This window comes from Hibiscus syriacus, unplaced genomic scaffold (assembly GCF_006381635.1).
Source record: "Hibiscus syriacus cultivar Baekdansim isolate YM2019G1 unplaced genomic scaffold, ASM638163v2 tig00117021_pilon, whole genome shotgun sequence".
Lineage (NCBI taxonomy): Eukaryota > Viridiplantae > Streptophyta > Magnoliopsida > Malvales > Malvaceae > Hibiscus > Hibiscus syriacus.
The window spans coordinates 1339835-1355652 of NW_024063527.1; the positions used below are offsets into that span (position 1 = coordinate 1339835).

At 33.8% G+C, this 15818-nt stretch overlaps 1 protein-coding gene across 2 annotated transcripts; it reads right to left on the reverse strand.

The window, feature by feature from the left end:
* Window positions 1-916: 916 nt before the first annotated feature.
* Window positions 917-14629, reverse strand: LOC120195829 (methionine S-methyltransferase-like). 2 transcript variants are annotated; one of them, XM_039197767.1, is made up of 12 exons: window positions 14329-14629; window positions 12355-12548; window positions 12049-12255; window positions 11851-11946; window positions 10675-10863; window positions 10421-10609; window positions 10077-10313; window positions 9012-9146; window positions 4045-4362; window positions 3707-3886; window positions 1789-2751; window positions 917-1286 (listed from the first exon to the last, which is right to left on the reverse strand). In XM_039197767.1, exons 1-12 carry the CDS (start codon window positions 14546-14548, stop codon window positions 972-974), a joined length of 3243 nt encoding a protein of 1080 aa, XP_039053698.1. In that variant the 5' UTR covers window positions 14549-14629; the 3' UTR covers window positions 917-971. The 2 variants fall into 2 exon arrangements, with proteins under 2 accessions (XP_039053698.1, XP_039053699.1); XM_039197768.1 differs by lacking the exon at window positions 917-1286 and adding an exon at window positions 1380-1424.
* Window positions 14630-15818: the final 1189 nt, after the last annotated feature.

Here is a 15818-nt window from a genome sequence, read left to right on the forward strand (position 1 = left end):
ACTTGCAGATGTGAGGATGTTAACATCCCATTATTGAAAAACTTTTGAGTCTTGTCGTCGTCGAGTTTGTCATTTGGCACTTTCTTCCGAAATTTTGAAATTCTACTTCTGTTGTTTCTGTTGTTTCTTCAAGTTAATACAGAATCCTAGTGAATTCCTTGTGACTTTTCCGAGAGCCTACCATGTAAGATTCAACCATGGTAATTTCTTCATGGGTAACTTTTAGCTTTATGACCTTTAAGGTGTTGATGCTCCACCAGTTAGGGACCACCAACTGTTGCAGAGTGAGCTTTGCAACATTTTTTGTGGTGGTTGTGTTATGGTATTCATCACTTGAAGAAGATAGAAGAACATTGATAAAAAAAAATGGAAATGGAGTCAAAATCGTGGTAAAATCATATCATGTCATCGATTTAACGTGCCACTCCAACTTTCCATCTCTTATGTTAGCAATTGTTAATGTCAAGAGGTATTTGTTACAAATAGATAACATCAGTAACCAATTTTTGAAATTTTAATCAGAAGTAAAAAATATACTCAAATATTGAACTAGGTTAACGTTTCCAAGCGTCTTCTAATACAAGTTGAGATAAAATAATAGCATTTAACGCTAATTGATATCTGAAAATAAAATAAAATAACAAGAAATTTAATAATACTACGAACAATATATCAAATAAATATCTTAACGATAAGTATTTCACACAAAACCTTTTTTATAAGTCAATATAGATGGATATAATAGAAACACACATCACCCAAATAAAAAAGGGACTTAAAAATCTTATGCTTGATGAATGTTCACAAGGGAACAGATAAGAAACCATGGCTTTGTGAAGTACAATGCCATGCAAATTCAAATTCACCAAAGAATTCTTTAAAACCTGTAGGAATGGTTTTCCATGTCTAGTATTTCGTTTGTTAAAGCAATGAATTGAGTAAAAATAGTTAATAGGTAACGATAGCATAATTTAGTTATCGATTATGCTTTTAAATTTGAGTAAGCAAGCCAATGCTTGCTTGAATTCACTATCTTCCAAGGCGATTGTGAAGCGACAGTAGCCTGCAATTCCGGTCCACAAGCCACTGTTGATGCACAAGCCCGTTGTCTTGGCGATGGCTTCCCTCAGAGATGCGTCATCTAGCTTAATTTCATCCATTTCACCACCGCCTGTGTGTTTAAGTGATTGGTTGAGCTTGACAGCCCTGCCGAGGAAAGAGGGCTTAGCCACCATTGAAATACCACCACATGGTCTAAGCACACTCCATCCACAACTTTCAAGAACCTATTACAAGAATAGTAGCAAAGAGAACTGCTTAGGTTGAGAAAGATGCCACTCAAAACTAGCATTTAAACAATCCACTCAAGCACAGTAAATAAGACTATGCAAAGGCTAGGATAACTTGATTAGGCAGTAACTCGGCTGCAATTATAGAAAATCAGTTTAGTTACCGATGAAGACCTATTGCTTATTTCTAACAGTGGTAAGATTTACACCAAGTTAAGAGGCACAAAATATTCACAAAGGATAAGAGCTAGATAGAAGGCAGTATCACGAAAAAACCAAAGGAAAATGTGGTGCAGAGAAGAATCTGCCTAAATTCTGTTTGTCTTAGTTTATACAAAAATGCTCTATTTAGTCACAAGATTTTAACTAGTTTAGGAAAGAACCAAGTAAAAATATCTTATTATTATCATATCGTAAGCCCAAATATACTTAAATACATTAATTACTCTATCACAGATAACGAGAGAAAAGACCTTAGGCTGCAAGGAGGAGAAGTTACCTCTTTTAAACGCTTAGCTCTATTTTCCAGAATCCTTATTTGTTCCGTAACAACATCCAGCATGCCTCCTTTGTTCTCTCTCAGAGCCAGCAACCTCTTGATTGTATATTTATCCGTACAATGGGGTTTGCTTAAGCCAGGAAAGGTATGAAATGCTTCAATTAAAAGTGGTTCGGTTAGAGACAGAAAAGCAAATTTGAGTGCTCCACTAAGAAGTTTCAGAGACAGTCCTCCAAGCAGAGAAACACAGAAAGAGGGGTTGCCAGAGGAAGATAGTTTTGACAAATAACTCCCCAAATTCCAGCCACCCCAACCTCCATATTCGAATTCTAGCCCTGAGAATGAAGTATCAATCACCACTCTTGCACCAAATCTTGCGCATGCACTTAAAATGCTTTCCATCTCTTGGTTGCTGTAAAGCAAGCCAGTAGGGTTGATTGTTGGACCAGAAATATATACCCATGGCTTTTTCACAGTCTCAAGAGCTTGGTTGAGTATATGCTCTGTAAGCTTGAAGCCTTGATCAGAGTTTGTGGGGATATTTACAATGTTTGCTTTCAAAAATTTGGCAACAGAAACATAATTTCCATTTGAGCCAGCAGGAAAGCACATAGTTCCCCCTTCTTGAATGCAGCAAAGGACCAGCTTACTGAAAAGTGCTTGCAAGCAGTCGGAATATATAAATTCTGTGCCACTATCAGTTGGGAAGCCATATTCGGTCTTAACAAATTGTTTTATACTAGGAGTAACATCAATTTCAGATTCGGTCAGATTTTGCCGGGCAAAACTTTCGAAGATAGCAGCCTTAACTGGAGAAGGCACTGGAAGGAACCACTGATCCACATCCATATGTACAAGGGAGTGCCCATCATCAGAAATGGTTAATTCAGCATTATCAAGGACCGAGGTTGCAGAAGAAGCAAATCCAATCACATCAACTGATTCAGACTTTTCAGATCTCCTCTGTAGGAAGAAAAAGCTCCACCGATGAGAGATAATAGATTCAGAAATTACAAGGCATGGTTATAAATTTATGTAATAGGTGTAGTGGGGTGCAAGGCTGTGCGGGGAGTTTAATTTGTGCTATCCCTTTGGTTCCCTTCTCCTCTATTGCCAATTTGGTTTCAGGTAGGATGATGAACAGTTACACCATTCATGAATGTTCAATCAAATAAGTTCTCAGATAATCATAAATCAAAACTTTTTTCCCTGGGTACTCTCCAGGGCTATTACAAGCAAGCAAGGCTTAGCTCTTCCTTCATCAAGCTCAGCTCTGCTAAACCTAAAAGATCTTGAAAAATTCAAGATCAAGTTAAGCTTAATAAATTCTGTACTGTTTGCACTCGGTGCAGCTGAGTTAACTAGAATCTAATCTAAACACAAGCACTTGGCAAGTTCTTAGTCTATGCTAAACGACACATAATTAGTTATTTTGGGATAATATATTTAAAAAAATGCAGATGGCTCTAATCTACTATATCTACTTTTATTTGGTATTAATAATAAATCATGGTTAGAATTGTGCTAAAAACTAAAAGACGTCAAAATTTATAGGCTTATAGGAGTCAACAAGATAAATAAAACAACCTTATTAAGCTTGTCATGAGTGGCTTATACAGTTTGTTTTAAGAGCTTATCAAATTTTAACTCAGTTTATTAAATTGAGCCTGGATTCATCCAAACTCATTTATTAAGATTCACAGATGAATATAAACGAGCACCAGCCAAGCTTGCATACAAGTTTATCAATTAACAAACTATTTTTTAGTGCTTGCCTTTTTTTTATTGCTAAGAGATAAAAGAGTCTCAGTAACTTTTGTTGTCAAACTGAAATAAATCTATATATTTCACCAGTAAGCATTCTCAATAGAATAATGGTGTATCTCTTTTATATAGACTTAAGAATTAATTCACAAACCTCTGGATGTGGATGTCTGTCTGTAAGCTGAAAAGATAGAAGCTCATGAAAAATACAACCATAATAGTTCTGGCTAATCAATGATGTATTTCCTTCAAGTATTTCAACAGTTTTTGATAATGCCTTCAAGATGGTCTCTTCTTCTGAAATTATGAAGGCAACTTCTAAATCTGAATAAACCTGTTAAAAGGTTTTTCAGCAATAAATGAATGTAAGTAATGATAAACTAAAAAGGAAACTGAACAGATTGGAACTAATAGTAAATTTAATGGCTACTGAATTTAACCACATAAATGCAGAGACCCACTGTGACGAAACCTAGTTTCCTTAAAACATACCTGATTCTTTACCAGGCCACAAAGGATTGCTGCATGTGATGGCAAAGGAGTTCCCGATAGATATTTTAGTACCCCAATGGTACCTGGAAGGCTGGATAACTCAAAGTGATCAGATATGTCTAAGAAAAGACGAGACCCAACTTGTTTGGTGGCATATAATAGTTGCATAACGGCTGAACTAGTAACAGCCTCGAAATTTGCTATCCCAGTAACCACAACCTGTGGCTTCAACCTTTTTATAAGTTCTATCATTGAATCTGACTGGCGTGGTGCTTCAATGACAGTAACTACATCCTCTGACAGGCCAGTCTCTGCACTCTGCAACATAAATATATAAACTTAGCAACTATATTGGTGAAGAATTAGTAAATAGGGATTTGATTTGCATTGTTATATCATTTAGGGTTTAATTGTTTGATATATATAATACTTAATTTTTAAGAAGATTTTGGGCGCTGAATATTTGAGACTAAATATCTATTTTCTCTATTGGTTCTTTTCAGTCCCCCCCCCCAAGTTGTCTACTTCTCTCCCTATTTTCTATGCTTCACCCTAATTGATTCTATATTTGATTTATCCCTCTAATTTCTAATCCCTCTAATTCAAAGGGAATGTCTACTTTTCAGTTTTGTTGCTTACATTAAAAACTTTGACCTACCTAAAATTGGTATCAAATGAAGGTATTTTCATTGTGGATGTAATATCCCAAAATTGGGGTTAGTAACTAAAATGGAATTTTTGGAAACCTTGTGCTCAATTTTGAAACAAGTTAAAAGTTCAAGGACTTAAATAGAAAATTTCAGTGTTATATTAAATGGTAATTGTGGAAATTTTGAAGGGTATAACAGTAATTTCATAAGAAAGATTTTTATTTCTCCTTTATATAGGAGATGGCACGTGGAAATGGAGGAAAGAAAATAGAAAAGTCTGGAGACTTTGATTCAACTTTCTTCTTCTTCTTCTCTTCTCGTAAGCTCCATGGCAAAGGTGAGTTTTGTGGTTAGTTGATTATTTGTTGAAATTAAAGTTGGTTTATGATTATTGGATGATAATTAAGCTCAAGGAAAGCTTAAATTATCTTAAAAATAAAGGATGATGGAGTTATGAGAGATTAAGTAAAAGGAGTTTTTAAGTGAATTCTTGAATTAAAAGGAGTTAATAGACTTTGAAGTTGAATTTGACTTATCATTAGTGGAATTAAAAGATATGAAGTGTTAGAAGTGGATTTAGAACATGTTGAAAATTGAGCATGATTCTTGAATTTCATAAAGAAAAGAGAATATTGAGGTTAAAGATGAGATAGATGAATATTAATGAGGCTCAGTATGTATAGATAAGTTTTAAGGTATAAGGAGAGGTTAATAAGTAGAATTTGAGGACAAAGTAAGAATTTTCGGGCTCAAAATGGAATTTCTTGGTTGTGTGCATTGATGCATCTTCAATGTGTATCGATGCACTATCAAATAAATGAACATCGAATGCAATTAGTGCATCGATGCATAAGGAGTGCATCGATGCACCCCTTAAAATGAAAACATCGAAGGTGATTTGTGTATCGATGCATGAGTAGGGTATCGATGCATGAGTAGGGCATCGATGCACATATTAAAGAATGCATCGATACACTGTAGAATGTACCGATGCACTTCAAGGGGAAATAGAATTAGACCTTTCTTTTAGTCTAAGAAATGATAGATTAGAATACATCAATTATAGATACTGATATGTATCAATGTATAAATATGTAGATATCGAGCACGAACAAGTTCCGGGATGATCATCAAGTTAAGATTCGATCGGAAGAAAGAAAATCATAAAAGGGGATTGGAACTTAGTGAGGCCAAGGTGAGTGCATATTAGTGATATGTAATGTTTACTGGAAATTTGACTCGCGATAAGTCTATTTCCTAGAGTAATATGCATGAAGTCATGAACATGAGAATGGTTTGATATGATTATATGTGTTATATGTTGATATGCTTTGTATATGATACATGATTTATGTAAAATATTATTATGTGATAATGGAAGATCATAAAATAAGATATGTAAAGACATGCTTGTAAGAAACAAGCTATGTAGGTATATGTTACTGACAGAATAATTAAGCCAAGGTTTATTGTGATACGTAAGAATGAAATGTAACTGCATATAAGTGATAAGTCATGGAGATATGTCACTATGAGAATATTTAAGAGAAGAAAATATAAATCAGAAGATAATAAATTAAGAAACTCTACGAAAATAATATATATAAATTTGGGGACATAACATAACGATTATACGAACTTATAGGATAAGCACTATAGGAAAGAGTGATATATTTAAAAAGAAACTATGATATAGGAAGTATAAAACGAAGAACTATAAAACCATGTGAGAAGGTTATGAGAGTTATGTGAAACTAAATTAAATGGATATAATAAACTCGTATTTAAATAATGTGAGATAAGTGATAAGGGTTATATGTTATTGTACAGGTTAGTATAATAAACCATGTAAGATGGTACAACAGGAAAATGAGATAAAGATAAATAGCTTTACCTATAGGATTTATAAGATTAGATGTTGGTATGATAACATGAAAAATGAACCAAGTTCTAGGATATTGATATATGTGAGTATAAAAGTACAAACCATAATTTATATGATATGAATAAGTTATTATAGGTACATGATGTCTGTTATGAGATATGATCTATGTATACAAGAGAAATGATATTTGACTATATGAGTATATGTATATGTGAATGATATGAAAATGAACTACGTGACTATGTGTGATCTTATGAAAATGTGACAATGAGCTATGTGAAAGAACTATAAGATTATGTGTATATGTGATATGAATATGGCAATGTGTGATAACATAAATATTAATGCCCATGCTATGTGTCATGAGAGCTAGAGGTATAGTTGGCATGCCAAGAGTCGAGGGTCTACGCGGTCTTTCGGGGCATATATGTATTCCTTGGAACATGTGTGATGTCTTTTGAGACACATACTTGATCCTTAGCATATATCTATGATTCTTAAGGAATTTACTACGTGGTCCTTAGGGATATTTTATATGGCACTTCGGTGCAATTCTACGCGGCACTTCAGTGCAATTCTACGTGGCACTTCGGTGCATTTATACGAGCTGTGGTGACAGCATTAGTGCACAACCTCTAGAGACTCGCATATCTATAGTTCTCACATATGTACATGGGCTAATCAAGAGATAATAACAAATATATGTTGTGGTATGATAAATTTTATAGCAAGGACATGACGAGGTATAGGTATAGTATATGATTAAGAAGGTTAAGTATATGTGCTATGTGATTAAATGATAAGTGACTAATGATGATTTATATGTATGCATGTATTTCTTATTAGATAATCTGATATGATTTATATGATGAGGTCTGTATTGCTTGGTTAATTGAATCATATGTTGAGTAAAAGAATAGATATAAGAGGATATAATTAAGATATAAATGATAAGAATATTGATAGTGGAATAAGGTTAGAGATGAAAATAATGTGTGATATGTATATGTGTATAGTACGTTATATATAATGTTATATTGTTTTGATGTGGCATTATAAGATGATATGTTCATGCATGTGTAAATAGTTAGAGTTCTTTTATAATTTAATGCCTTACTAAGTCATAGACTTAGCGTGTGATTTTTTCACACGTAGGTTATAGAAAGAAGAGATGTTAAGAGGAGCAAAACAGGTTAGCATCTTCCTTACGAATATCAGATCAGAAACATATGGACTATATGTATTTTATGTTATAAAATTTAGTCGGCATGTAGTTACAAGATTTGTATTGAATATGCTCTGATTGGTTTGTAAAACGATTTGATTATATTTATTTCTAAAAAGTACTCACTTTTTCAAATGATGAATTTAAGATTTTGGTGGATTTGTAAAGAAAAAGAGTTTTGAAAAGTCAATGCGACACTTCAGACCCGGATCCGGGTTGAGGGTGTTACAGTGGAAGTGGACATTATCTTGAAACATACTAGCAAATCATAAAGGAAGAAAAATTTGAAATGAGGATCTATGTATCTATTTTAACCTGTTTATTCTAATTCTACATACATTCTTGGGAATCATGACCAAAGTGATTTCAGATTCTTTCCACTACCACCACTCAACCGAAAGAGTCACAAGTTACTCTCATAAACAGGGTTATAGCACTAGCAAGAAGCATCTAACTTTGAATTTCAGCATGCAAGGAACATTTATCACAACATTATATCTGACAGCAAGATCTCCTTTCATCATTTTAACAACAATTTCCAGCATGAAAAATCTGAGCCACATCTTGTATGCTAAAATGATATTACTAAAAGACATGCAATAGATAAAGAAAAACATAAATCTTAATCATCTTCTAAGTATGGTTTGTGTCTCCATGTCTATGAATATGTCCAAGTTGTATGCCGTAGTCTATTGCAACATTCAAGAACAAGTGTGACTCATTACAATTATAGAATGTCACTAATAGAGGTATAATCAAGCTAAGGTATCTCAATAAAGTGACTAACTCAAGCTCAGCTAAACAACCCAAATCACAAGCTTGACTTGAGCTTTGGTCATGTTATATATCTTGTATTAGTGCTTGGCTTGAGATAGTAATCAAGCTACATGAACCGACTCAATATAGCTCAATAATAATGAACCCGTGTATGGAGCTTGAAGTTACACTTGTGCGCTTGTCTGAACCCAAATTCAAACTCATATAGATCCAGTAAATTAATAATACCACATTTCTGTTGTATATGTGAATGAAAACTTATCAGAAGTTTAATTATGCTTGCCAAATTCTGGCATCCAGTACTAGAATATTCAAATAAAGACTAATACAATATCTAAGTGGCAATAAAAAGGTTGAGTTTGAATACTATTATGAGTCAGGCACTGACTAGCTTGCCTCATTTACACACCTAATCCCAAATAGACCATACCTCAATTGCCAAAGATGTCAACCATTGCTTGGGTAAGTTCCGCGTAAGGTGCTCATCAACAATTGCAAGACGGGGAGTAAACAGTCGAAGTGCATTCTCAATTGCCGCAGTCCTTGACGGAAAGACAACAACATTCTTGCATATTACAGAAAATAATGTCAGAAACTCAGATGATAGATAAGGTTCCAAGATATGCTAAATCAGCATTTGGTTGAGCGCTACTTTAAAATACATAAACATAGTACTGTTATGCTGACTACTTCTAAATTGAGAAAATAAAACAAAGATTGCAGCTGCCTGAAGTATCCTGCAATGCGCGACGAATTTAAATCTTTGCATCAAAAATATGTTACTATGAAAAATCTCACATCCAGTACCATTACAGAAGTTTCAATCCACTTGTTGGCTTTAAAATTCTGACGGCATTTGGAGCTCAACATAAAAATGCAGGAAACCACAAATGGTAGTAGTACATATGATATAAAAAACGCACAAGATCATCTTGATTTCCGTTTTATTGATCAAGCAACACAAAGCTAAGCCCAGAAATAGACATAAAACTCAAGGGCATAGACAAAAGAGGCATATAACATTATTTTAATTTTCAAAAATGCCCAATCACCATTGTAATGTTGGCCTCGCAAGGTTTTGATTATATCACACAGCAGAATATGACTGAGGATATGAATTAACTCGAGTAGATGGACCTAAGTTATTTATTGTTGCGTACAGACAAGTGTGCAATTAGAGACAAAAAATAAATGTGATACTCCCTTCTAGTCAGAGTAGAAAGACCAGAAGCAGAACAGATATAATCACTGCATGGGATTTCAACATTTTATAAAATGATACCACAGCCTTTTTCTTCTTCTGTACACCACCCTCTATTTAATTTGCCTAAACACTTGATCATATTAAAAAGTAAACCACAAACAATTTGATTTCAAAAAGAGAAAACAACACTTGAGCAAATAACTAATATATAGCCACAGGCAAAATGATTAATCAGATCGATCAGGAAAAAATGAAGGGAAAAGAATTGAAGAGTCAAGAGTGTTTCCTTACATTGGAAGTAAGTGGAATATGGTGATATGTTCTCATAAAGCCAGCAATTAGATTACGAAATCTTTTGCATCCAGCTGGTGGCTCATACGGAAAGCAGGAGTTATCTTTCAAAATACTAGCAAGATATGCTAGGAATGGAATCTTTTCATCCGCAACTAAATCATCATCAAAAGATAAATCTAGCGAGCTACTGATCTCTTGGAAGCCACTTTTAAGAAATTCAAATATTACCTTGACCTGTCAGTTTAAAATCAGTTTAAAAGAATGATCAACCATTTTGGGTTTTTTTTCAGTCAGGGAAAAAAATCCTCTTTCCAAAAGCCAAAAACATGACAAAATTCCACCTGGTTTGGATGACGAAGTTGACAACTGTAAACAGATAATCCATGAGAGATACGGCCACCAGCCTTTCCATAGGCCCAGGCTGTGCGAGCACAAATAGGCTGATCTCCAGAAAGCCCCATAAAGAATTCAAAACGGTGTGGACTATTCTTCTCAATTTCAACTAAGGCTGAAATATCAGTGTCCCCGGCCTGTAACATGATCTCAGCTTAGTATATCTGAAAATTAAAAAAGGGGTGAAATGCGATTTTCTTGCCTGGAGAACTTTGGTTTGCCAAATCCTGTTGACACGGAAACCCCTTCTTTCAAACAAGCGTCTACATACTCCTTGTCCCGGACGGCCTCCCATATTGAAGATCATAATACCTGTAACTTTTATGACAGCAATTCCTTCCTCAACTGCCCTGGCAATCAGACCTAAGCCAAACTGATCCTCAACAAAACCCTACAAAGGAAAATTGAATGAAATCATTCAGTATCAACATTCACAGTGGATAAATCCAAAGTAAAAGAAATCTTGTCCTAAGTTTTATCTGAAACCTTGTTATTCTCAACTTTCGATCTTAAAGCCACAATAAGCATGATTGTGCATGTGAGATCTATTCATGTGTTCGATGCTTTTTGCAAAAAAGTATAATAGTTTATGCTAATATTGCAACCACTTGAAATTGAATTCATGGGTGGGGCCATATAAAAAATGAAAAAGAATAATAAATAACAGAAATTCAAAGAGCAAATAATTGTTTTAAAAAAGACTAGAGAAAGGCCTTCAGCATAAACTCATGTCCTCCAAATTCATTGAATTATCATTTCTTTTACTCTAATTTCAATCCAATGAGCATGGCAGATCGATCTGGTTATTCCACATAAAACAAAAAAATAATCCTATTAAGTGTACTTAAAAGGATCTAAAAAAAGGATCTAGTAGACATTTAGCTAAGTTACTAGATTTCCGGATTAAAGTTGACCAGATGGAAATAATTAAAGTAATAACATCCAGACAAAATTCCAAGCATGTGCCAACTGCCAAGAACATGTCAACTTATAGCACAATTTATATGAATTATAAGTTTAAGCTGTTAATATGAATTTCAAATGTTCAACCATCTTTATAAGCTTAATTTTAGCTTACAAGCAAAATTGACTGGGAATCAATCACTAGAAATGTCTAGATGAAAGCTACCATACTAGGGGTCAGCACGTTATTTCAATTCTGTTATTGAACAAGAATAGGGAAAACCCCTAATTTTATTTGGAAGGGCACCACCCAATGTGTATGACTTGGTTACAAGTATACAGCCCAAAGGAACCTTACTCGCAACCACAACTATGCATTAGTATATAGTCAAATATATAAAATTTTGTAGCACATTATTAATATTCTAACCTACTCAACCTTGATTGTAGTGAAATCAATAAAGTGTCATCCAACCTGAAGTGCACAATAATTACTCAAAGAGTGGAGAAATTCCTCGCTTGCATTTTCGGTGATCATTTTTGACATTGCCTCTGGATTTGGATTGAGAATCTGAAAAGAAATAAAAAAGAGAAGGTATTATAGGACATATATTCAATGTAACTTCATTATTTACTATATTAAAACCAAATAAGTTGACAACTATGAAATTACCTGAGGTATGCATCCAACAATTCTTTCAAGTTGAATATCATGTTCCCTACAATAAAATAGCAGGTCAGATTCATGAAACTCCACCCTATCCAGTAAGGTTTTCTTTTCTGCATCATATATTGGTTGGCCTTTCTCATCAAAAGCATTCATGTATAAGTTTATCCAAGAAACCTTCACTGCTCTCGGATTTATATCAAGGCCATAAACCTGCAATAATTTAATTCAAACACATAAAAAGATTCATAACTGGGACTGAATACCTAATTTTCCACGCATAATGAACATAAAGGAAGCAAAAATAAAAACCTTAGCAGGCAACCATTTCTCAGCAATTGCTATACTTATCCATCCATTTCCACAACCAAGCTCAGCAACTGTCTTTTCCTTGAAAATGGTATCTGGGTGTCTATTGAGTCCTTCATAAAAGGTAAATGACCAATCTTCAGGCATAAAAATGCTAGGGATCACCATCATTGTCAGTTTCTTCCTTCCATGATAGCCTGTGCACAATGATATGTTAAATGTGAAGCATGACAAGCATATGATGGGTTACTTATGGTTCAGTTAATGATAAGTTAAACATAAAGAATAGAAACCATTGCTTAATACAGTGGATTTAATGTGTATACAGTGTATGTGCGTGCAGGTATGCATCTCATTTGAACAAAGTAATTTAAGATAGTTGCTAGAATATGTTTTATATCTAGTTAAACTATCTCATTATTACTAATCTTATTCCTAACAGAATTGTGGTATTAATACGAATAGTCACATATGCTAGTAGTAAAATAAAAAGAGAGAATCTCAACAACACTAGTAAAGGTATTTTCCCCCTCAAAACTGTCTAATCCAGAAAGTAGCCAGAGGTTTGTAAAGCAAATATTTGTAGCTCAAATTGGCATTGGAGTATATAATTCTGAACCCATTGGTTAAGGCACTAAACCAATAAAGAAGTAAAAAAATGCCAAATGTTGGGTGAGATATTGGCCATTGACAGCTTAAAATAAACTATATTATTTATCATGCTCTTTGATAGATTAGCAGAACAATGCCCTCATTTTTCATTTTGCAGAGTATATATCATAAATACTTTTGGACTCAATGATGCAAAATCTCTTTCCGAAACCGAACTTTAACTTTGAAATAACTATTCTATTTTGTATAAACTTTCATTTCAAACAAGCCTGTGTGCTAAAAGGAGGATCGTTATGGAAGGCTAGGAGAAAACAGCGTAGTTGCTTCAAACTGGAGGAAGTTACTCCAAGTAAGGAATTTGATTTCACAGTTTGCCATTTGAAAAACTGGCCAATCAATCTGAATAATCCCAGGGGAAAGATGCTTAGTAAGTAAAGTTTGGTAAAAGGATCAACTACGAAAAGGAACGATGGGATAGACTAATATGGTTCCCTTTCCACATGCCTAACCATTCCTTGTGTAGAATGGCTATATTGAATAGGCTGTCAGATAGTCTTATTTCGAGGGAATGGACATCGACACTAGCTGCGTGTCCTGTCATAGATGCCAAGAAACCAGGGACTATCTACTCTTGGATAATAAAAAGCAAACTCATCCCAGAAAGAAAGTTTGGCATTTCTTTTTATTATCCAATCATTTTTTAAGTTCCGTTCATATGACATGCGTACAATAAAAAAATAATATTTCCACGAGTGGATTTTTTTTCTTCCAATGAAGGTGTTAAGATGATGACACAAATTCGTATTCCATCTTCACCTAGCAATTTTTACAATATAGGCCAACATTGTCTGATAAGCTAAATCGATATCTAATAACACTTGTTAAAATAATAAATATAAGTGTAATTCATACACAACTTTTCATGAAAAATAATGTTCTAAACGTTTAAAATCTTTTCCAAATAATAATTAAATAACCTCTAACCCGTAGATATCAACTAAATGGACCCCTTACTAGATTAATCAGCATGTGGTTTTGTCAGCTAAGAAATTATAGGAAACTACTACCATACTTTCTGGAGGGTCACGCGACGGGGACACAATAATAAAAAGTAAAGTTTGGGCTCCGAAGAAAGCGACACAAAACAAAAAAGGATCAGTGGATTTTTTTCCTTTTATGGTTCAATAAAAAAACTGAGAACCAATGACCATAACCGGCCTAATATCCGGTTCGGTTTAATCGGTGCCGTTTGTCCGTTTTTCCTCGGGAGCTGAAAATTCCAGCAATCTCGACTGGTTCAATTCATGAAGGTAAAGATATTCTTAATTAATACTAGAATATGCAGCTAGGATTATAAAATCGTACCTTCATTCCGATCCAAGTGAATGTCCTGAAACCGGAAATGGTACCTCTCAAAGCAGTCATCGGAGAAACCACCCTGAGCTTGAATATCCGAAAGGAACACCCGGGCTTCGGTGCGGGTCAAGGGATCCTCAAGCTTCTCCAGAAGCGATTTGAAGGCGGCGTACGCAGCATCACCTGACTGCTCGCACTGCTTGAAAAACTCCACCACCGCCATTCCCATCCTCTCTCTCTGTGTGTTTTTACAATTTTTCCTTTATTTCCAAAACTTTTTTCTTTTTCTTATGTTTTGTGGGGGAGGGGGTGGAATCAGATGAGTGATAATAAAGATCGGGGCATTAGTAAAAATTGAAGTTCGCAGAAAGGAATTGAGAGAAAGGGAAGAGTAAGAGTCTTTTAATATTATACTTTGTTTTAGAGCTTCGAGGTCGTGGATCCTCACCAATCGTATTTTCTATTTTAGGGGGAAAAACCCTAAGGTCCCTGAACTTTTTAAAAATTAATATGACTTTTATATTATTTTTTTATCAATGTGATTCTTTAACCTGAGTTGCTGTTATAATTAGGTAAATTACAGATCATTTATGTTTTAGAGATAAATTTATTAATCAAGGTCTTTTTTGTAAAATCAAAATAATTCAGGGATAAAATATTAATTTACCTATTCTTTTTATATATTTTCTACCCCAAACATCCACTACCACGTAACCCCTTATTGGGGTGTTTGGCTACCCAATTTTTAAATAATTTTTAGTTTATTGATAGTTAAATTATCTATTTTTAGTGTTTGATAAAAAAAAATTTGAAATAGTTTATTATGCAAAATAAGCTGAAAAATAAAAACGTTGGAAAATCTAACGATTTTGAAGATAATTATAATATAAGATGTTAAATGACATATTTGACCTTATTTTTTCTATAATTACGTCTTACCATAAAACCTAATATAATAAAATAACATTCATCCTAATATATTTAAGCTAGATTTTTATTTTATTATTCTATTTTTTAATTGTAGATTCTCAAATATATTTTAGTTAAAAAAATTTGAAAAACATGGAATAAAAAATATAGTGTTTATATTTTATATAAAGTTAATAGTATGTATCAATTTTACAAAGTTAATATTTGTAAATATTAAATTTTCAAAAATATATTCAAAATTTTCAAAAATATTCACTAATTTTTTTTACAAAATTTAATTCATTGTCAAAAATATTTTATCTTAATAATTTTACTCCACTAAAAATTAAAATATTATAAAATATATATGTATTTAATTTAACAATCTGATTTTTAAAATGCGCGCCTAGACTTGAGGCGCAGTCAAGCGATGAAGGTAGCGGCCGCCTGGGTTGGGACGAGGTGATCTACGGGAGGCGACTGAAGGTGCCTCCTAAGGGCTTTAGACGCCTGGCGCCGGGCCTTTACGCTTTTCAAATTTTTGTTAATAAAATAGGGGAAAACCGTAATAAATAGGAATAAGAAGAAGA

Excerpts from the sequence above, each read along its gene's own strand:
- LOC120195829 (XM_039197767.1), bottom strand. The coding sequence starts at position 14,548 with ATGGGAATGGCGGTGGTGGAGTTTTTCAAGCAGTGCGAGCAGTCAGGT. Across the intron at positions 9,147-10,076 it reads ATATTCCACTTACTTCCAAT|AATGTTGTTGTCTTTCCGTC; the intron begins GTAAGGAAACAC and ends GTAATATGCAAG. Across the intron at positions 3,887-4,044 it reads GTGGCCTGGTAAAGAATCAG|GTTTATTCAGATTTAGAAGT; the intron begins GTATGTTTTAAG and ends ACCTTTTAACAG.